Source organism: Artemia franciscana, chromosome 17 (assembly GCF_032884065.1).
Source record: "Artemia franciscana chromosome 17, ASM3288406v1, whole genome shotgun sequence".
NCBI classification, from domain to species: Eukaryota; Metazoa; Arthropoda; class Branchiopoda; order Anostraca; family Artemiidae; genus Artemia; species Artemia franciscana.
In genome coordinates this window covers 648,678-671,700 of record NC_088879.1, presented here as the reverse complement: position 1 = coordinate 671,700, position 23,023 = coordinate 648,678, and the positions used below count along the sequence as shown (strand labels likewise).

The 23,023-nt window shown below is 35.6% G+C and overlaps 1 protein-coding gene across 4 annotated transcripts in view; it reads right to left on the bottom strand.

Moving 5' to 3' along the window:
* The window catches only part of LOC136037653 (regulating synaptic membrane exocytosis protein 1-like), a 371,730-nt gene that overhangs the window by 137,983 nt on the left and 210,724 nt on the right, over positions 1-23,023 (bottom strand). For all 4 annotated transcript variants that reach the window (XR_010620002.1, XM_065720373.1, XM_065720374.1 and 1 more), the window contains exon 10: positions 6,913-7,043. Coding sequence is in view for 3 of the 4 variants with exons in the window: in XM_065720373.1 (XP_065576445.1) it covers positions 6,913-7,043 (131 nt within the window). In the remaining variant the exon portion in view is untranslated. The remainder of the gene's footprint in view (positions 1-6,912; positions 7,044-23,023) is intronic.

Genomic DNA, 23,023 nt, shown 5'->3' with positions numbered 1-23,023 from the left:
CCGCTCTTTGTTCTGTGGACCTGGTTAAACGAACCTCTTAATGATGTAAATTTCCTTGTCCAAAGCCCATGGCCATATTTCACACATTTCCTTAAAGCAAGTTCTTGTGTTCCTGAGGGTTTCCCTTTGGGGCTTTGTTTATTCCCTGGCTATGTTTGCAGAGGCTTATGTAGCCCATCTCATAGGAAGGAAATGAATGACCGCTCTGACTGGGACTATTAACAATGCTGCGAAATGTTCGTTCACACGAAAATTCAGACAAATTGAAAAGCAATTACAAGTATCTGTTTCTGTACCCCCCTCAAATTTATTCTATCTAAGATAATATTTTCTATCTTAATACTTTAAGAATATAGTCGTGACTTTTCTGGAGGCAAAACATGTTAGAGAAAATCCCTCAAAGGGATTTGTAAGTTCAATTTTATAATCAAATACATTTTTCCAGTACTACCTTTAATAAGTGGAACTTAGTCTATGAGGAGTTTAATGTCAACACATTATTATCCTTGTTTTCTTGGAGTCTATTTATAAAAATTTTTTTTTCCAAAAAAGGTAGTCTTACAAAGAAAAGTAAAGATCCACACCAGAACACAGGACTAACAGAAATTAAGTCATGTTATAATACAAACTTAAAATGAAGTTGCTACAATTAATAAAAAAAAAAAGAACAGAAATTCAACGAAAAATCAGATCAAACACAATGATAACAAATTCTTCTATTGAATCAATTAGAGTAATTAAAAAAATTAAATAGAATAACCGAATCAATCATCAAACAAATAAATATTACCACAAACAGGAGTAGGGCTACCTAACCTAATATCTTACAAAACCTTAGGGCTACCTAACTTAGCCCACCATTGCAGCACAATGTTCGTCTACGAGCTAAATTTACACAAATTGAAATGCAATTAATGTAAATGGTTTGACACCAATTTTAAATGTGTCTATGCTCCACAGCGTTGCCAACGCTTTGACATAAACTCTACCAATCTTCAGACCAAAATTCAACAAAATGAGATTAATTTGTATTATATGAAGAAAAGGCGAAAAATTTTCAAGTCAAATCCCTTTGCGACAAATGCCGGCAGTTATGCTTAATTGATTTCACTGAGTTTTCAGAAAGAGTTCTATGGTATTGTGAGGAAAAATAACTTAATGCAAATGTACCAACGGCACCAAAACAGCATGACACACCACGTTAGCAAAGCTGCATATCCTGGAGCCAGTACCTGTTGAAAACGATCCGCTAGCAAAAAATTCTAATTTGGGAATCAAACACGGATCCGTCAAGCCTAAAATTAACAAGAAGTTTTTTGCTAGAGATATTTTTTGCCATTGGAGGGCTTTTGTGTATACCCTTCAAAGTCTTGTTGTTACTGCTGTGTTCGCTCATCAACTTTTTTTTGTATTCAGTTTATATTGCTTGAGTTACAGCCTTTTCTAAAAAAAAAGTCAACATCCCCCTTTAGATTGGTTCAAGGTAGTCGTAGTTGTCAATAAACCCCCAGTCAGGAATTACAATATAACAACAACAACAACCTTATCGAAGAGACAACTTCAGTTATGAAATGATTTGAGTTTTTCTTTACGACCTTTATTCACTGCTTGTTGAAGTATTATAGAACATAGGAAATATGCGAATTGTTTCTAGTAATGAAAAAGACTTTGGACAGTAAACTAGTCCGACCTCATATTGGCTGAAGAAAATCTAAAAGCATAGAAACGTATTAAGCGTGTTTGATGCCTGGGGATGATTGCACCCCCCTCCCTTCACGACGTAAGTGGGCCTATCTTTCATTATATATATGGTTCATATATTATCTGATTAGTGACCTAACTGGAATTACGCTTGAGGGGAAGTGCACTCCCTAGCCATCCTTTTCGACAGCTATGCCACTAAAAAATGTAACAAATTATGAAGCAAGTTCTAATGATCATAAACTATCTATAGTCTAGTCAAAGCAGACAGAATAAGTGAGTATGGGAATATATACGTCTTCTTAGGACACTCAGGCCAGCCTCTCTGCTCGATTTTGACCTGTAAACAATCTATCTTGTAATTTAGAACATCCTTCGTGTAATTCGTCAATTTTTTTAGATTAATTTACAAATGTATTCTCTCTAAAATATTGTTCTATCATCAAAATAAATTCCTGAGTTCGAACCTATGAGAATGTAAATTTCACGGAATATAGCCATTTCTATCCTTATCAGCTTCGTCCCTGTTTGTCCCTAAGTCCCTGTTTTGCTACTTTAGGCACTTCCAGGTAAGCTAGGACGATGAAATTTGGCAAGCGTATCAAGGACCGGACCAGATTAAATTAGAAATAGTCGTTTTCCAGATTTGACTATCTGGGGGGGGGGAGTGGGGGGCCGGTTAATTCGGAAAAAATAGAAAAAATGAAGTTTTTTAACTTATGAGCGGGTGATTGGATCTTAATGAAATTTGATGTTTGGAATGATACTGTGTGTCAGAGCTCTTGTTTTAAATCCCGACCGGATCTGGTGACATTGGGGGAGTTGGAGGGGGGAACCTAAAATCTTGAAAAACACTTAGGGTGGAAGGATCGGGATGAAACTTGATGAGAAAAATAAGCGCAAGTCCCAGATATATGATTGACATAATCGGAACTGATTCGCTCTCTTTGGGGCAGTTGGGGGGGGGGGGAGAGTAATTCTTAAAAAATAGAAATAATGAGGTATTTTCAACTTACGAACGGGTGATCGGATCTCAATGAAATTTGATGTTTAGAAGGATATCGTATCTTAAAGCTCTTATTTTAAATCCTGACCGAATCTGGTGATGGGGGCGGGGAGTTGGGAGGGGGAAACCTAAAACTTGGAAAACACTTAGAGTGGAGGGATCGGGATGAAACACGATGGGAAAAATAAACACAAGTCCTAGATAGATGATTGACATAAATGGAACGGATCCGCTCTCTTTGGGGTAGTTGGGGGGGGGGGGGGGTGCTGGTATTTCTGAAAAATTAAAAAAATGAGGTATTTTTAACTTACGACCGTGTTATCGGACCTCAATGGAATTTGATATTTAGAAGGATATCATGGCTTAGAGCTCTTATTTTAAAACCGACCGGATCTGGTGACATTGGGGGGGGGGGAGTTAGGAGGGGGAAACCTAAAATTTGGAAAAAACTTAGAGTGGAGGGATCGGGATGAAACTTGGTGCGAAAAAACACGAGTCCTATATACATGATTGACATAACCAGAACGGATCCGCTCTCTTTGGGGTAGTTGGGAGGGGGGTTAATTCTGAAAAATTATAAAAAAATGAGGTATTTTTAACCTACGAATGGGTGATTGGATCTCCGTGAAATTTGATATTTAGGAGGATATCGTGTCTCAAAGCTCTTATTTTAAATCCTGACCGGATCTGGTGACATTGGGGGAAGTTTGGGGTGGGGAAACCTAAAATAATGGAAAACGCTTAGATTGGAGGGATTGGGATGAAACTTGGTTGGAAAAATAAGCAGAAGTCTTGCATACGTGATTTACATAATTGGAACGGATCCGCTCAATTGAGGGGGGGGGGTAATTCTGAAAAATAAGAAAAAATGACGTAATTTTAACTTACGAAGGAGTGATCGGATCTTCATGAAACTTCATATTTAGAAGGACCTCGTAAATTAGATATTTTATTTTGAATCTCAACCGGATCAAGCGTAATTGGGGGGGGGCAGTTGGGGGGACAAGAAATCTTAGAAAATACTTAAAGCGGTGAGATCAGGATGAAACTGGATGGGAAGAATAGAAACCTGTCAAAGATACGTGACTGACATAACTGGACCGGATCTGCTCTCTTTGGTGGAATTGGGGGGGGGGGTAATTTTAAAAATTGAGGTATTTGTAACTTACGAAAGGGTGACCAGATCTTATTGAAATTTGATATTTAGAAGGATCTTGTGCTTTAAAGTTGTAATTTCAAATTCCGACCAGATCCTGTGACATTCGGGGGAGTTGGAGGGGGAAACCGGAATTCTTGGAAAACATGAAAATTGGGGTATTTTTATCTTACGAATAGATGATCGGATCGAAATGAAATTTGATTTTTAGAAGGAATTCATCTTGACCGGCATTAAGCCTCTTATTTTTCTTTTTAAATCAATCTATTGATTCATAGAATTTTGTTAGAGCTCAAACCATATGATCTCTTGGCTCTTTGCTCTTCTCGCCTCGTCACAAGTGCCATATGAGCTCTTAGCTCTTGTTCTATTTACCTTCTATAGAATTTTCCTTCTAGTTTTTCTATTTTCTTATTGCCGAGTTACTGAAAGCCGTGCGGAAATTTTAAATTTAAACTTAGTTGTAAATATGTTTTCAGGATTGCAGTTGTTTTTTTTTAATTTCCTGGCAATAGTTCAGCTGCTGCCCTTAAAAAGAAAAGAAAAGAAAAAAAATATTTATAAGCTGGTACCCGTCACAAACTCAATTGAGAGCCAAGATCCATCTGCAGGTCAAATATTGTGACCCTTTAATATTGTTGTATACTTTTTTATGTTATCTAAAAAATTTTAAAATATTAGAATTTTCTAAAATAATATTGTTTGCATTTTAGCCACTACTCTCACTATATTCAATTTCTACATAGAACAGTTTTAAACTGCGATAATTTCATTTATAAACAATAAATATCAAAGAAACTTACTTTATGGGTTATTCACTTGTAATGGAAAAGAGGATTGTTGTATTATAGAGGAAAAGAGGTTGTATACAGAGGAAATGAAGTTGTATATATTTCATTCCAGTAATTTTTCTAAAATCAATTTAGCTCCAATTGATTTTGAAAAAACAATCCTGGAATTTTTTTTAAAGATTATTTTGAGCAGTGGTTAATTGTCATTTTAGGTTCCTCATATCGTGTTTGATGCAGTGTCTGGGTAATTTTTCTCTGTTTTATTGTTTTTAGAGTCAAAGTTCTAAGTTTGATTAATTTCTTCTAGGAACAATAGGAGTTATCAAATCAAAAATAAATCAAAGAAACTTCTAAATATTTGATGATTTAATGCACTGTAGCAGGATATATGTGCCATTACTATTACAACTATTTGCAGTAAATATCATTGAAATAAATCCAGCTATCTATAGATATGAAATTCCATAATATAGGTATACTTGTGAAAAGCCGTACCCACAGCACTCACTACTATTCCAAAGAGTCACGACAAGATATAGACTTCCCACAAAGCTAGGGGAATGAGAAGCATAACTTTAACTCTTGATTGAAAAAAAAAGAAAAAGTTTTTTCAACTGAAAGTAAGGAGCAGAATTAAAACTTAAAACAAACAAAATTATTACGTATATGAAAGGGATTAACCCCTCCTCAACACGCTCATTACGCTAAAGTTTCTTATAACTTTCAAAAGAGCTTCTTGTTATTTTAATTACACGACCCTTTTGTTTCAGGAGTTGTTCTTAAGGAATAGGGAACAAATTCAAACACTAGCTTAAAGAGCAAGGTGCTGAGGCGGAGGAAACCCCCTTCAAATACGTAATAATTTCTTTTCATTTCAAGTTTCAATGCTGCTCCTAACTTTCAGTTGAAAAAAAAAAATTTCTTTTCAATGTCTGATCATTACTTAAATAATGCCAGTATATCTGGCTGTGCCTCCTCGGAGAAATACCCATCCCCAAGGAATTATCCTCTAGACAATTCAATCGCCCTTAACATTTCAACACGTAAAATTGAGACGGAAAAGAGAAAGCAAGACATATAAAAACAATTTTGTATAGGAATCATGGCAAATTCTCCCACTGTAGAATATCCCTGAAAAGTTTACCCCACTGAAAACTTCCCTCCCAATGGAAACCTCCACGTGGGAAATTCCGTAGCATAAAATTCGTCCACCCCACCCCAAGATGTATGCATACTTACCAATAACAAACACTATGCGTAGACAACGGCGAATTTTATAACTGAAATATATTTCCCCTGGGGTTGTGGAGGGAGGTCATGTTATATTCAAACACATAGCTATTAAGCCTTTCAACTATGATGAATAAAATAGTGATCCCAAAGTTTTGACAGAAAAATGTTGGGATAAAAGGGCGGGGGAGGTGGCCAAGCTGCCTTTGATTCTTTTGGTCACTTAAAAAGGGCACTAGAGCTTTTAATTTCCGTTAGAATGAGTCTTCTACCAATATTCTAGGATCATTGGGTCCATACGATCACCGCTGGAAAAACAACAAAAAACAAACAAACAAATTAATACGCATCCATGATCTTTCTTCTGGGAAAAAATAGAAAATTTCACATTTTTGCAGGTAGGAAGTTGAAACCTCTACAATAAGATTTCTGATACGCCGAATCTGATGGTTTAATTTTCACTATGACTGTTTGAATTTTAAGGGATGTCCCCCCTTTCGAAAATAAGGCATATTTCCTCAGTCTCGTTGCCTTTGATGGGTAACACTAAACTAAAAAACTTATATATTTGGAATCAGCATAATAGGCCAATTCTTTTGATATATCTATTGGTATTAAAATTACGTTTCTTAGAGTGTCGGTTACTATTGAGCCGTCCCGCTCCATACTTACAGTTCATTACCATGAACTGTTTGATAACACGAAAAATCTTAGTGGCAGCCTTATGATCAAAAATGATGAAAATAGGGTATAATATCCGAGGATTTTTTTTTTCATTTACGTTGCTTTGAAAAAAATAAAGGTCTGGCTAATAAGGTTGTAGGGAAAACCTGTGAGCTCCAGCATAGAGGCCCCTTCTTTCCAAAGGAATTGTCTCAAACGTAAACTAAATGGAAATTACTTTTTCGGATGGTAATTACAACATAAACCATTTACATTTTATTTCTATTGTATGAGATCCTTTGCAATTTAAGACCAAATCAACTATGACTATGTTAATTATTACATCATCTATGTTAATGGTTTACCTTCTATCCGGCAAAAGGAAAAGTTTCGCATAGGGATTTCTTGGAGATGTGCCAGACCTTCGTCTTAAATTCATTGCACCAACAACAGTCACTGCCAGCTGATGAGCAGCTGGATCAAACCACAATTTCACCTGTAATAAAATTCCAAAATTTAATTCAGGTCGTGAAGAAAGTCTTAATTCACGTGTACATATTTCTTCTTTTTCGTTTTTTTTTTTACCAAACACGTTTGTGGCTGTGTCCTAACGATCTGTGGAGTCTGCGCGCCTCACTTCAACCAGAAAGAGGGGGTTGACTGTAAGAAATACTTGGGGTAGCCGGTTACTCTTCTTAGATATTCTCGGTGCCTTAAGACCGAGAAGGGCTTAAAATCAAATAGATTTACAATCTGCAAAGTAAACATATAAATTTCTCCTTTACATTAATTCCAGCCAAACCTTAAAATATGGACGCAGGACTCAAATATTACTGACAATTATTCATCAAGTGCCAGTAAAATGTGCATACAGCATAAAACTTGAATCTAACATGAAAAAAAACTATCTTTTAATCATAATTTTAGAGCATGAATAAATATGCTAACACATTATTTAACTAATACAATTAATCAGTTGGGATTTCAGTTTGACAATTAACATAATTTGTCAAAGAATTTCGCCTTCCAGTTTCAAAAATTCAACTTTAAGCTTAAAATGAACAACGAAGTGCTTCCACCGGGCGAAAATATTTTCCGTGCGTGGCACTAGATTTGTCAGCAAGCTTGGGATCATCAGCGGATAGGCATTCATATCAGTGCTTAGCCTTTCATATAGACGATAGGCAGTGCCATTTTTGGCTACGCTTTAATGAGGCTACTCGTGAATTTTGAAAATACCAATCCTTGAATCAATCAATCGAATCGTATCAAAGACATCACGATGCCAGTTAAGACACATCCAACTGAGAAAATAACATTAAAGTTGATTCCTGGCAGATCTGTCATTTTCGCATAAATTTTACAAAGCTTCTATAGAGACTAAAAACCCTTAGAAAACCTTGTTTTTAGTGGAATAAGAACAGAAACAAGTTCGTTATTTAGCTGTTTCAGATAGATAGTGATCGCCGAATTTGACTTTCCTTATTTAACCTTTGGTAGTCTTTTTAAGCAAAATAAAAAAACAAGTTTTTTGAAATGAAAGGAAGGATCGACATTAAAACTTAAAACGAATAGAAATTACTCCGTATATGAAAGGGGCTTTTCCTCCTCGACACCCCGCTCTTTACGCTAAAGTTTTTTATTGTTTTAAAAAGTAGAGTTGCGAGAAAGAATCAAACTCAGAGCTCTGAGAAAGAATCAAACCCCCTCTTAGCTTTAAAACTGAATGGGCTCCCAGAATGCGTTCATTTAAAAGATCAATTCAATTAGGTAGGGAGGGTTACACAACGAACTTAACCTCTTGCAGCCGTCGTGCAACCAAAATCTGTCCTTAGTTTGCAGCTAGGGCCCCATCAAAGAAATAATCTTGGATTAGGGAAGGGGTGAAAACGTTGAGGTGAAAAGGAACTTGTGCAGCTATAACATGACGAAATGTGGATATTAGGCTTAGTTGCGTTAGCAGAATTTCATTTTTTGGGGGCGAATCTCTAAAATTGTGGCGAAACCATACAAATTGGGAGATTGGGGGGAAGGGGAAATCTCCCCTTCGTATATGCATTAATTCAAAGTTTGGGATAGATGCTGAAATCAAAATCTCTTACTAGTTACTGCTACAGCTGCTTGTCTCTGTGCAGTCAGACTAGGTAAAGAAAAAAACATTGCGTCAATTAAGAATGACTTTCAAGTCGTTTCTAGAACGATTTCTAAACAAAAAAAAATGACAGGAGTTTAAAATTATTTCAATTTAAACTAAAGCTTTTTATTCTCCTTTTTTTTCCTAGGTGATATATAACATGAAGGAACGGAAATTAAGGTTACTCTGCCAAATGAATAAAGAAAGATCAATATCCCTTGTGTAAATGGAATTCCATTTCTGCTGACCGGACCTTTTGGTGGAAAAAGGAAAAGCAATTGTAGAACAGAAAGGAAAAATTACACAGTTCAAAACTGGAAATAATATTATTAAGTACCATTAATTTAAACTTGAAGATATAATTTCATGGAAGCGCATCGAACAAAAATAGTTCGCAAAGAGACATGTTGTCATTCATGAAACGATGAACATACAATTTTATTTTTACTGAATAAAATATTTACAGTACACATAACGACGGGATACTCTTCTGGGTGGTCCGAGAGCCTGACACAATGCTGTTTAAAGGGGAAGCCCAGTAAATATGGGAAAACCAATACACCTTTATCTAGAAAATACGCTATTATTGCCCACATTTTGGTTTTACTTAGTAAAACAAGGACTTTTATGATACCCTGATTCTTAACTAATTGTTTAGCTAATTTTGTCCATTCCAGATTGAAAATATAGTATCCAAGGCTGTATCTAGAATTTTTTTTTTTTTGGGGGGGGGGGAGGGTACAAGAAACTTAAAAAAACAAATAAGAAACTTTTTTATTTGCATTTTGTTACGTTTTTAAGAGTCAGACAAAATATTCAGTGGCGGGGGGTGAAATCTCCTAACCAACCTCCTGGATGCGTTCTTAATCGTATCTTCACAAATTGAGTAAAAGAAACTTTTATAGAAGTAAAGTTTTCCAAAGAAAAGTAAAGAGTCATATGAAAATCTAAGACAAGCAGAAATACAGTCTTGTCATAATTCAAACTGAACACGAACAAAAATTAGTATTAGTGAATAAATGAAGCCCAAAATGAACAGAAAAATTAAATTCAATTAAAAAAAAAAAGATAGTAGGCACTGATATAGAGAATAAAAATTGTATAACAAGTAAATTTTGAAACAAATAATCAAGTTGAAGTTAAAAGAGAGAGAAATTACTACAAACAGCAGCAAGGCTACTATCCCCTCTCAATCTTCTAAAGGGTATCACGCCAATCATATTTTAGTAAAAAGAATATCTACTTTGCCGAAACACTGACCAAAAAAAAAAAAAGAAAAAAAAAAGATCACAGCAATGACCAATAAGACTTTAGAGCCCTCAGAAGTTCCTGTGGTATTGCAGGTATGCCCTCTTCATAACCTGGCTGCAAATAGTGTCTTTTGATTACATTCCCGTCGACGCTGCTTTAAATTTCAAATTAATACCCCTAGACATTCGTGAGATATTGCAGGTACACCATTTTGACAACATGGATGAAAATAGTGTCTCTTTATTTATTTCCATTACCAAATTAACATTCATTTAAAGTTTCAACTTAAAACCCTTGCTCGTTTCAGAGATATTGTAGATACGCCATCTTAGCTAACAGGATGCACATAATGTACTTAGATTAAATTCAGCATCCCACTAAACATTTCCTGAAAACTTAAATTAAATATCGTCAGTAGTTTTATATTTTTAGATTTGGTTTAGAATTTAGATTTTTGGACTTTTTCACCAGTTATGATTTTTATCCATTAGTTGGGATTCCGACTCATGTTACAGGACAGTCAGCTACACTTATTGACAATATATTTGTGCGATCCCTGGCATTACATAGCTGTTATGCTGACATTATAGTCAGCGAGGCTTCCAATCACTTCCCTATAGTAACAGTGACATCGTATCAATATGCGATAAAGCAAAAAAGGACAAAGGTTAAAAGAAGTCAACTCAAAAAATAGAGCCTACAGAAGTTTAGAGAGGAACTAAGTATCATGTCATGGAAACTAGTTTATGAGGAATCTGAAAGGGCTTCAGTGACATTGGATAAGTGGACATATTGCAGACAATATCTGAGAGAACCTGGCCAGTAAAGGGCATGAAGGTGAAGAAAAGGGATCTCCGGAAACCTTGGGTAACTGTGTAGCTATTAGAATTAATTAGAAAGAGAAATAAATTGTATTTAATTTACTTAAATAGTAATCATAGTCAGAATCTAACTGAACCTGAACAAATCTGTAATCAGGTAAATCGGGTAATACGACCATGTATCTGCAAATAAGGAAAATAAAGGCAATACGAAAGCGATTTGGAGTATTGTAAATGAAATCGCAAATAAGAAGAAAGAGATCAGAATTCCTGCTAGTCTGAGCATTGATCGTAAAGTGGTTGATGGAAAAGATGAGGTGGCTAATCTGTTTGGTGAGTAGTTTTGTAAGATTGGTGAAGCAATAAGTGAGAATCCATAAGATGAAAATAAAGAAAATAATGAGATGTTTAGTGATGAAGGGGGCGTTGGATTGAAAATATCTGTAGATGAAACTAACGTTGAAGAATTAAAATAGATAACAGAATCGGTGAAATCAAATTATTCAGGGAATGATGGAATTAATCTGAAAACGTTCAAGCAGGTTATAGTATATTTGTTGCTTTGTATTGTATAAATGATTAATCTTTCTTTGAAGAAAGGTGAATTTCCTGGTCGCCTGAAAGAGGCTAAAGTTATTTCGCTTCACAAAGGGGGTTCAAGGATACATCTCTCTAATTGGAGGCCAATTTCAATACTGTCCCTATTTGCTAAGCTGTATGAAAAAGTGATGCATCGTGGAGCTTATAACCTTCTTACTACTTAAGTTTTCTTAGTGATACCCAGTTTGGAAAACAGGAAAAACCACTCCACAATACATGAAATCCAGCACCAAACTGATTTCATTAATAGTTCTCTTAAAAAAAGTATATTGATACTTTCAGTACTTATAGACTTGAAAGGCTGTTGAGATGGTGGTTCATAAGACTTTGTTGCGTAGGCTAAGCCGTTTAGAGACCCAAGGTTTTATTCTCAAATGGCTTAAATCTTATTTTGGCCAGCGTATTATTCAAATCTGTATTCAAAATCCTATTTCAAAAGCTTTTATCGTTACTTCTGGAGTTCCTCAGGGTTTAGTTCTTGGTTCATTTCTTCGTTTTTTATATACTAGACGCACTGATAACGTTTTTTGCTGATGACACAATGTTTACGGTTACAGATTCTTGTCTAAGCCACTTAATTAAGACAAAAAAGGTCCTTGCTGAATTGAATAATTTACAACTTCTAGTTATTTGGCAGTGAATATTCCAAAAACAAATTTGGTGGCATTTTTTAGAAAAGGAGTTCTGTGTGTTTTAGATAATAAAATTGTGTTTAATGGTGAATTTCTAAGGCAAGTAAATGATGTTAAATACTTCGGCTTTAGTCTTGCTTTTAATTTAATTTGGAAATCGTATTGTGATTTTTTGGCAGTTAAGATTTCGAAAGCTTTGGGAATGATACCAAAACTGAAAAATCAACTACCGTCAAATATTCTACTTTTTTTTACTTTATTTTATTTTACTCACTTTATTCTATTTTTAGCCCTTATTCATCGGATGGTTGCATGCTAGGGACTGCTAGTTTTATTTGAAATTTTAGAAAGGACCAAATATTACAGGATAAAATAGTTCGTATTTTAGGTGGTTACATTCAGTTTGAAAAAAGAACGTCGAATTGCTTTAAAAGTTTGAAAATTTTAAATATTTATCAGTTACGGTTTTGCCAGTTAGCATTTTTTTTATATATCAATGTTTGAATAAGTCTTCACTGGTAGTTTCTTGGGAAATTTTTAGAGCTAATTCATCTTATGACTGTTATGAGACTAGAAATGCATATGACCTTGCATCTGAGCTTCGAAGTACTCAATTTGCTGCGTTCCTGCCTCGTTTTTCAGGACCGCGGGTGCGGAATTCCCTCTCAGATAATATTAGGCAGGCTGAAAACGTAAAGCAGCTCAAGAGTAGATTGAAGTATAACCTTTTGGGGATAATTGAAAATGAAGAGAAAGTTTTATGGTATTTCTCGTTGTTTTATTTATTTTTTCATTATTATTATTATTATTTTTTGGAGCTCAATCTCCTTCTACTACCAACAATTCTCCGCAGCACCAAAGTGCCTGAAAATAACACAGCAGCACAATCTACCCCTCCGTCTGAATCTATTCCGAGTTTTCCTCTTTTCAAATCCCAAGAGGTATTCTTACAACATCCTCGTACCCTATTCAGGGAAGACATACTAATTGTTTAGTTCTTGACACAGTGACACAACAAAAGATCTTTGGCAATCTTTTATCGTCCATCCACAAAATGTGTCATGGCCAACTCAAGCTTACTCTAATTATAGCCCTATAAAGTAGGATAGAACCATATTTTTGTATAGCTTACTGTTTAAATGGGTACCCAAAAGAATTTCTAGACAATTCCTCAGGAAAACATATAACATATCATTCTCCATCTTTCGAAGAGCCTATGTTTAAGAACCATACCTGACCATTGTCATCACTGTAGCTTCTAATATTCAAATCTTGGTTTGCAGATTTTTCCTCCTATTTTTCCAAACTTTTTTCAACTATGAACAATCCACATGATCCTTGATTATTCACCTTTTAGCATCTTCACTGAATACACCATCTTAAGCTATAATGCTACTTAGTTAAGTGGAGCCATCGGCTGGATATATCTTCTTTTTAAAGAACATCACCTCTTTTCCCTCACTTATTCCAAGTTTATTGTGACTTATTCTTCTTAGTATTAATTTTAATTCTTCCGCCCTGAACTCTCAAAACTTCCATAAAATCATTTATTTCCCCAACATTTTCATCTAGGACACTCAAATCATCGGCATTTTATGAGTATAGTAGAGTTTACTTTCCCATTTGTCTCCATGCATACCCCACCCCACAGCTTTTGCCGGGTTCCTTAGGAAAAAATCTGTCAAAATGCTCCATATATATGGGGACGCATCACAATCCTGCTTAACTCTTGATTTAGTATGAAGCCAGCTACTAAACTCACTTAATAACTTAACCGCAGCAATGTTATTCTCCGTCATAGCATTAAAACTTTCGCAAAATGTATCTGTTAAACGACACAAGGATATGATCTTCGCTAAATGATCTTTGACTGAATAAAACATTTGCCCATAGAATATAAAACTGAGGATTAAAGGAGTCTAATGAGTTAGGCTCACTTCAGACTCAAAATCATGATGAGAATCATGACAATGACTCCAGACTCACTTCTTAATCATTAATCTAAGAGTAAAAGTTCTGTCAACACAGCTTATCCACCTCCCAAAATCCCACTTCTGTTATTTTAAAACTTTATCAATAACATTTCCAAGCATAAAAAGTATGATTCTAAGTAGTCTGCTTGCTACAAAAACCTACAACCTTAACATTTACCATACTCACTTTTATCACCTTTCTTATAGAGAAGGTTAATTAATATTTACCTAAAATTGTCAGGTACTACATTCTTTTTTAAAAATATATTTATAATCTTCAGTAATATATTTATAATTTCACAACCACCATGCATTTTTATTTTATTTTTCACTAATTTAAAATTTTAACAGAGAACTGTAATATAAGAATGGTATAAAAAAAAGCAAAAAATTAAATTTGCAAGTTATGTAAGTTGTAAAACTTACTTTTTGTTCTCAACATAGTGTGAATCAGAAGATTTTGAATATGTCAATCAACTCGTTCATAGGAATGAAAGATCAATCTCAGTCAATAAAAATCGAAGCTATAGAAAAAAAATGATTGTAATATATCCATAAGAAGAGCGCAATATTGATGTTGACACTCGAATGTAAAATTCATTGATTTTAAAATTATTCCCCAAAAGCTAACGGGATAAAAAAATTTGTATCATCTACAAAAGAGAAAAATGTACACAAAGTGAAGGCACTCATGCTGAAAATTAAACTATCAATTTCACAATATTATGTCTACAAAACAAGAAAATTTGCATTTTAGAAAAAGGACGACCATGAGTGGCTGATTATTTTTTTTTATTTGGATAAGGGACAAGCACGCTATACTAACGGCCATAGATTATTGCGAGAGGGCTCGTTCAAACAGATACTTGAAGTTCTAATGTCCTTTGAAAAAAAAAGAAAAAAACAGGGTCAAAGCACTTGGACCTAAATATACCGAGCTAAAATTATGAAGCAGCCGATAGGTGTAGAATTATCCAATACTGCCTACATATCCTATCAGTTTTAGAGACTATATTGCCGTGGGGTGGCATATTTACTCCAAAACATATATGAAGCCTCCCTCCCAAAAAATACACTTAATACTCTTAGCCATCCCAGTAAAAATTATTATGTGAAAAAGTTTTTTAGATAAACCTATATCACCTCTTCGAAAATTTGAAAATTATGAGCAAAAACTGTATTTTTTTATTTTTTCAGATCCCTGCTTAGACAGTTCTAAAAAAAGTTATATAGAAATGGACGCGGTATTCTACTTCATACTTTGGATGCTCTTACCTGATTTTATAGTGCATATATACCTGAATGAGCACTTTTACTGGAAAACTCTGAATAGCATGTTGAAATTGGACTGAAGTCAAGTGTTAAAAAGATATTTTGATTCAGTCTTGCCACAAATAGCCTACTCCTGTAGTAGCTACCAGACCTGTTGTTGCAGCAAATATTCTTAATCGACTTATCCTACCGAAAACATAACTCCACTTACTCATATAATGAACACACCTACCGTAACTGTTCCTAATATGACCACTTCTGCCATGACTACTTCTGCTACCATAATTCTCCCGTCAAATGACTTCTCCCACCAACACTGCTCTCAATACAGTCATTGTGTTGCGAGAGCAACACTTTGGTTTTGTCCCTTTTTTCCTATGCCACCGATGTCGGCTTATACCTGGAAACTGGTAAGCGTCTAATCTGTGCGGTTTTTACGGAAAGTGTGGACCTCAGGCCGGATTGATGAAAATGGCATTACATTTTGGAAAGCTCCGCAGAACTCTTGCCTGGGGCCAAAGAGGATGGTTTTTGCTTGTCCATGAGCCAGAGCCTATGGTGTACAAAGCGAAGTGGAATTGTGTTACCTACGTCAGAGAGGAGTATCTGAAGTTGTGCAGGCAAGCTTTCGTTTCATCAAACCATGTTTCTGCTTTCGAGTAGAAAACTCCGTTCTAGCACGAAAGCAGACAGGCACCACTTTAAAATGAAGATGGACTAAAATCTATAAGTGCTACATATATGCGGCAGTTACCCGGCCCCGCAGCCAATATATCATCTTTGAGTGATAAATGGAAAAATTTACAGAAGCAAAAAAGTGGCATTTTCCCACGGGTCCGGAAGTGCTCCCGTGATTTTGGCTGGGTTTATCATTTGTTTTTTCGGACTTGGGATTGAGTTAGAGAAATGTTACCAGATGAACCTCTTACACTATAAAAGTTCTGTCATTGCTAAAGAAATTGGAACTTATCATTTGTTCCTTTCTAAATGGTGAGGATAGAAAGTTGGCCTACGGCAAAAAAATCCACTTTTGAACTAAAACAGATAGAATCTTTTTTCGACGGCATTCGATAACTCTTGATGAGCTAATCAAAGTATATGTCATCCATTTTTGGGTACAAAAATTCCTTCATGAGATATACTAGTTTCATTTCAAGGGGTTGACAACTTCAGTAGTAGGGTACACACTGAAACCAAAAATAAGCCGATACCAATTGTGAGGCATGTAGAGGACTTGTAAGGAAAGGTTGGCTGTTAACTCATAATCATCTTTGGCAGTGAGGGGCTTGCAAATTTTGCTACTTGGTGTACCTATTATTTGTTCCCAGTGTATTTGACGGTAAGACCGAGTTGGTTCCAGTGGTAAGACATGTAGGGGACTTGTAAGTAATAATCGTCTGTTAGGCTACAATCATCTTTAGTGAAGAGGGATTTGTAACTTTTGCTAATTGGTGTAGCCTACCCATACTCACTGCAACCTAGAATTAAATGTTTACGCAACGGGTACAAACGATAACGTAAAACAACGAGGCAGTTTCTTAATAATTAATAGAGTATCATCTATGGTATCTTGATCCTGAAAAGTTACGGATAGTTTTATAATACCAGCTAGATTATATAAGATATTGTTCCATGTCTTGAACTGTCGCGATGTCTACGATTGAAAAGGATAAAGTTCAACTGGCTAAAAAGTCAATTTAGTCCCTTCTTTCGATATTCTTTTGTTATTGTTGTTTTTTTCAACGCTGAGGAATAGCCTTTGATCATGTGATTACTGATCGCGTTCTTCTTTGAATATAACGTTTTAAAAGCTTCGATAGGCTGACAACTTCAGCGTTTAACCGATAGCAAAGAAACATAACCAAAGTGTTGCTCCCGTAACACTTTATTCGGCGGAGCCGGACAAAGGTTGCCGCAACACTTCACGTTTCTCAGGCAACGTAGGTCTAGTTCCTTTTACAATCGATTCTTAACCCAGCCAGGTACAGAAGTGGTAACAATCATACTGTAAATGCCACCAATACTACCGTTACTACTCATACTGTAACTACTATTGCAATCGTTGGTTTAGTCCTGCCGTCGCTCTTCCTAGAATGTCTCTTCTTATTAAGACTGCTTCTTTATCAGGACACAATCATCTTCACTATCAACGAGAATAGTAAAATACATATTTAGCGTTTTTCGAAAAATGAACGACATTATTCGAAGCACCATAGTCTTGCTTGGTATAGAAAACAGGTCAACTTTTTCAGCATTATTTAAGTTTCGGTTCATTTAGTTTGGCTTGTTTCTTCCCGGTCATTATTCAGGCTTTCAAACTGTTCGTGGTAACGAACTGTAGTAAGGAGCGACTCGGCTCAATGCACCAGAGTCTTGCTTGATATAGAAAGCAGTTCAACCTTTTCAGCATTATTTAAGCTTCGGTTCATGTAGTTTGGCTTGTTTCTTCCTGGTGGTTATTTAGGCTTTCAAACAGTTCGTGGTAACGAACTGTAGTAAGGAGCGACCCGGCTCAATGCACCAGAGTCTTGCTTGATATAGAAACCAGATCAACCTTTTCAGTATTATTTAAGTTTCGGTTCATGTAGTTTGGCTTGTTTCTTCCTGGTCATTATTTAGCCTTTCAAACAGTTTGTGGTAACGAACTGTAGTAAAGAGCGACCCGGCTCAATGCACCAGAGTCTTGCTTGATATAGAAAGCAGGTCAACCTTTTCAGCATTATTCAAGTTTCGGTTCATGTAGTTTGGCTTGTTTCTTCCTGGTTGTTATCTAGGCTTTAACAGTTCGTGGTAACGAACTGTAGTAAGGAGCGACCCGGCTCAATGCACCAGAGTGTTGCTTGATATAGAAAACAGGTCAACCTTTTCAGCATTATTCAAGTTTCGGTTCATGTAGTTTGGCTTGTTTCTTCCTGGTCATTATTTAAGCTTTCAAACTGTTCGTGGTAGCGTACTGTAGTAAGGAGCGACTCGGCCCAATACATCAGAGTCTTGCTCGATATAGAAAGCAGGTCAACCTTTTCAGTATTATTTAAGTTTCGGTTCATGTAGTTTGGCTTGTTTCTTCATGGTCATTATTTAGGCATTCAAACAGTTCGAGGTAACGAACTGTAGTAAGGAGCGACCCGGCTCAATCAACCAGAGTCTTGCTTGATATAGAAAGCAGGTCAACCTTTTCAGTATTATGTAAGTTTCGGTTCATGTAGTTTGGCTTGTTTCTTCCTGGTCGTTATTTAGGCTTTCAAATAGTTCGTGGTAACGAATTGTAGTAAGGAGCAACCCAGCTCATTGCACCAGATTCTTGCTTGATATAGAAAGCAGGTCAACCTTTTCAGTATTATGTAAGTTTCGGTTCATGTAGTTTGGCTTGTTTCTTCCTGGTTGTTATCTAGGCTTTAACAGTTCGTGGTAACGAACTGTAGTAAGGAGCGACCCGGCTCAATGCACCAGAGTGTTGCTTGATATAGAAACCAGGTCAACCTTTTCAGCATTATTCAAGTTTCGGTTCATGTAGTTTGGCTTGTTTCTTCCTGGTTGTTATCTAGGCTTTAACAGTTCGTGGTAACGAACTGTAGTAAGGAGCGACCCGGCTCAATGCACCAGAGTGTTGCTTGATATAGAAACCAGGTCAACCTTTTCAGTATTATTTAAGTTTCGGTTCATGTAGTTTGGCTTGTTTCTTCCTGGTCATTATTTAAGCTTTCAAACTGTTCGTGGTAGCGTACTGTAGTAAGGAGCGACTCGGCCCAATACATCAGAGTCTTGCTCGATATAGAAAGCAGGTCAACCTTTTCAGTATTATTTAAGTTTCGGTTCATGTAGTTTGGCTTGTTTCTTCATGGTCATTATTTAGGCTTTCAAACAGTTCGTGGTAACGAACTGTAGTAAGGAGCGACCCGGCTCAATCAACCAGAGTCTTGCTTGATATAGAAAGCAGGTCAACCTTTTCAGTATTATGTAAGTTTCGGTTCATGTAGTTTGGCTTGTTTCTTCCTGGTCGTTATTTAGGCTTTCAAATAGTTCGTGGTAACGAATTGTAGTAAGGAGCAACCCAGCTCATTGCACCAGAATCTTGCTTTATATAAAAATCAGGTCAATTTTTTCAGCATTATTTAAGTTTCGGTTCATGTAGTTTGGTTTGTTTCTTCCTGGTCATTATTTAGGCTTCCAAACAGTTCGTGGTAACGAACTGTAGTAAGGAGCGACCCGGCTCAGCATTAAACAAAACTCTAAAAAACGGAATTTTGATACTAAAAAATATATCAAAGGAATTGGATTTTTATGCTGATTTTAAATATGTAATTTTCTTCAAATTTAGTCTTACTCATCAAAAGTAATGACCCTGAGAAAATTTTCCTTCTTTTGGAAAATAGGGGGAAACACCCCTAGAAGTCATACGATCTTAACGAAATCTCACCATCGCATTCAGCGTATCAGAAAATCCTATTGTAGAAGTTTCAAGTTCTTATCTACAAAAATGTGGAACTTCGTATTTTTTGCCAGAAGATCGGTCACGGCTGCGTGTTTATTTGTTTGTTTTTTTTCTTCAGGAGTGATCATTTCGACCAACTGGTCCTGGAATGTCGTAAGAGGGCTCATTCTAACGGAAATTAAAAGCTCTAGCGCCGTTTTTAAGTTACTAAAATTTTGGAGGGCACCTAGTCCCCCTACCTCGCTCATTTTTTCCCAAAGTCAACGGATCAAAATTTTGAGATAGCTATTTTGTTCAGCATAGTCGAAAAACATAAAAACTATGTCTTTGGGGCTGACTTACTCCCCAACAGTCCCCGGGAGAGGGATTGCAAGTTACAAACTTGACCAGGGTTTACATACAGTAATGGTTATTGGGAAGTTTACACACGTTTTCAGGGGGATTTTTTGGTTGGGGGAGGAAATGGAGGGTTTACGGGGTGGGGGCTAGGTGGAGGTCTTTCCTCGGAGGAACTTGTCCCCGGGGAAGAGAAATTCCACGAATGGGGCGCAGGATTTTCTAGCATTATTCTAAAAAAATAATGAAAAAATAAATATGAAAAGTTTTTTCAACTGAAAGTAGGGAGCAGAATTAAACTTAAAACAAACAGGGATTATTGCGCATATGAGGGGTTCATCTCCTCTTAAATACTTCGCTCTTTACGCAAAAGTATTTTGAATAATTTCAACTTTTTATTCTACGGCATTTGTGATTCTGGGGTCATTCTTAAGGAACTGGGACAAAACTAAAGCTTTAGAGTAAAGAGCGAGGTATTAACGAGGGCACTCCCCTCGTATAAATAATAAAAATATACGAATATAGAAGTTCGTTACGTAAGTTAATTCACAAGTTACGTATATTTCTCACTAATAAAGACGTTCGTTAAAAATTAAAAATTCTAGTTGCCTTTTTAAGGAACCGAAAAATTCGAGGGCAACTAGGCCTCCTCTCCACCCCTTTTTCTCAAAATCGCCCTATCAAAACTAAGAGAAAACCATTTAGCAATAAAAAAAAGTTAATACAAAAATTTCGTTTTAGAGCCAAACACAAACATGCATTAATTCAAAAACGTTCAGAAATTAAATAAAAAAACAAGTTTTTTTTTAAGTGAAAGTAAGGAGCGACATTAAAACTTAAAACGAACAGAAATTACTCTGTGTATGAAAGGGGCTGTTCCCTCCTCAACGCTCCTCTCTTTAAGCTAAAGTTGTTACTGTTTTATAAAGTAGAATTGAGGGAAAGAGGCAAACTTTAGCGTAAAGAGCGGGGTGTTGAGGAGCGAAAAATTCCTTTTATGCACGGAGTAATTTCTGTCCGTTTTAAGTTTTAATGTCGCTCCTTACTTAAAGTTAAAAATGTTGTTTTTTTATTGAATACTTTAAAAATAAAAAATAATCGTGCGTTTAATTTGGTTTACAAGAAAAAAAACGACAATGTTTGACAATAAAATTATTTTTCAACTAGGTCCGACCTGAACAATTTTCAAATTGACAAGGCCCTTTCAAAATTCAGCACATATATTTTGTTTCTAGTTTCTCTTTTGTTGCTTTTTATTTCACCTGCTAGAAGATAACATTTATAAATGGCTATTAGCGGCTGAAAAGTCTGGATTAACTTCAAGAGAACAGTGATCAAGGATTCAAGAACAAAAGTGGAAGGTAACCCCTAACTCCATAGTTGCTATGTTGCCAATCATAAGAAATCATTGTAAGAATGATATTTCTTAGATCCTTCTATTCCATTATTAAAACAATTTAGTTAAGATTATTAATTACTGAAAAAAAATTATGAAATGTATAGAAGTCAAACTCGAACTGTCAAGTGTTTGTCAACTCTTTTTGAAAATAAATGGTGGACTGGAACCCCAGTCCCGAGTTAAAAATGAATAGACCTTTTATGTCTGTTAACTTAATATGACTTTAGCAGTAAAGACTTTTTAAAACAAGCTGCAGTAAACTTGAAATCCTGCCCTTTTTTAAAATATCACAATTTTTGTAAATTTCAAATCTTTTTTAGAATTTTTAGAATTTACTTTTTTAGATTACTTTTTTAGAAATCCGAAAGTAGATATTTGGAGTAAACGTATTTCATAGCACTTCTGAAACTGAAAAGAGCTGAATATTTATCTTTCTTAAGAAATGGTACTCAGGAAGTTCTAACCAAGTTTTTCTCATATCTATTCTTCTGCTAATGGGTACATTCAAATTTTTATCAAGGAACCATGTTCCCAAAAGCAGGAAAATAAAATGTTATAGCAAGGAAAAGGAAAGTATGGAAGAATCTTGTGTTAGAGGGAACATTCTTGTCCAAGTTCCCACGGCGTGAAATACAAAATCGATTTTTACTTATAAAAAATGTAAAAGCTGAAAAAATTAAGGTAATGAAATGAAAAAACCGTGAACAGCACAACCATCAAATGCAGCGTAGTGTAACAGCGGAGTAGTATTTGAAATATCCATTTGCCGATGCAGTAGATAAAAAGTTAAATGGTTTGAATCAGTCATTGTTCTAAACTTTCCTTGCATAGAAAAATATCCCTAGTATAAGACATCTGATTCTGCAAAGCGTGTTATATCCAAGACAATATATGAAGTCAATGTTTACTTGAAAAATACATGAGATGAGAGTTCAGCAGAACTAATATAGGGATATTAAAAAAAAAATTAATAAAAATAAAATAAAAAAAATAAAAAAGGATCTCAGTAGACGTAGTTTGGCTATACGATGAAAGTATTTAAAACATTTATTTATTTGGTAGAAGATGAATTGTTTCACAGAATTGTTTTGCTTGTTTCTAGATCAGAAAAATAAGTTATCCATGCATATCCGATCCTTCAAAGTGTCTTTTCAGTGATTTAAGCCTCCCCATCATGAAATAGTAATTTATTTAATCAAAGTGAACGAATAAAATAATAATAAAAACTAAATAAAGGAAACGAAAACGGTCCTGGGCTTTGCAGTTCTTACCGGTGGCTATGATCTCTGTTTCGTGGCAGTTCAGCCAGGAAGAACATTGTGGGGCTGGGGACCGGCCATTTTGTGCTTTCACAAATCATTCCTGATTATCTCCCCCATATTTCTCTAGGTATCCTACTTATTTAGAGCTAGGTCAACTCAAGCTGAGCTTAAGAGTCACGCCAATGACCCCCTTTCCAAACCGGATCAACGGCGACACCAATACTCAAAACCCTTTCTTCACGAAATATTTATTTCAAGTCTTGTGTGCTAATTTCTCAGCTAGGAAGGTATGAAAAAAAAAATAGTTGAAAACAAAAAATAGGCTTAAACGGAATATAAGTAAGAGTAGTTCTAGCATGCAGTA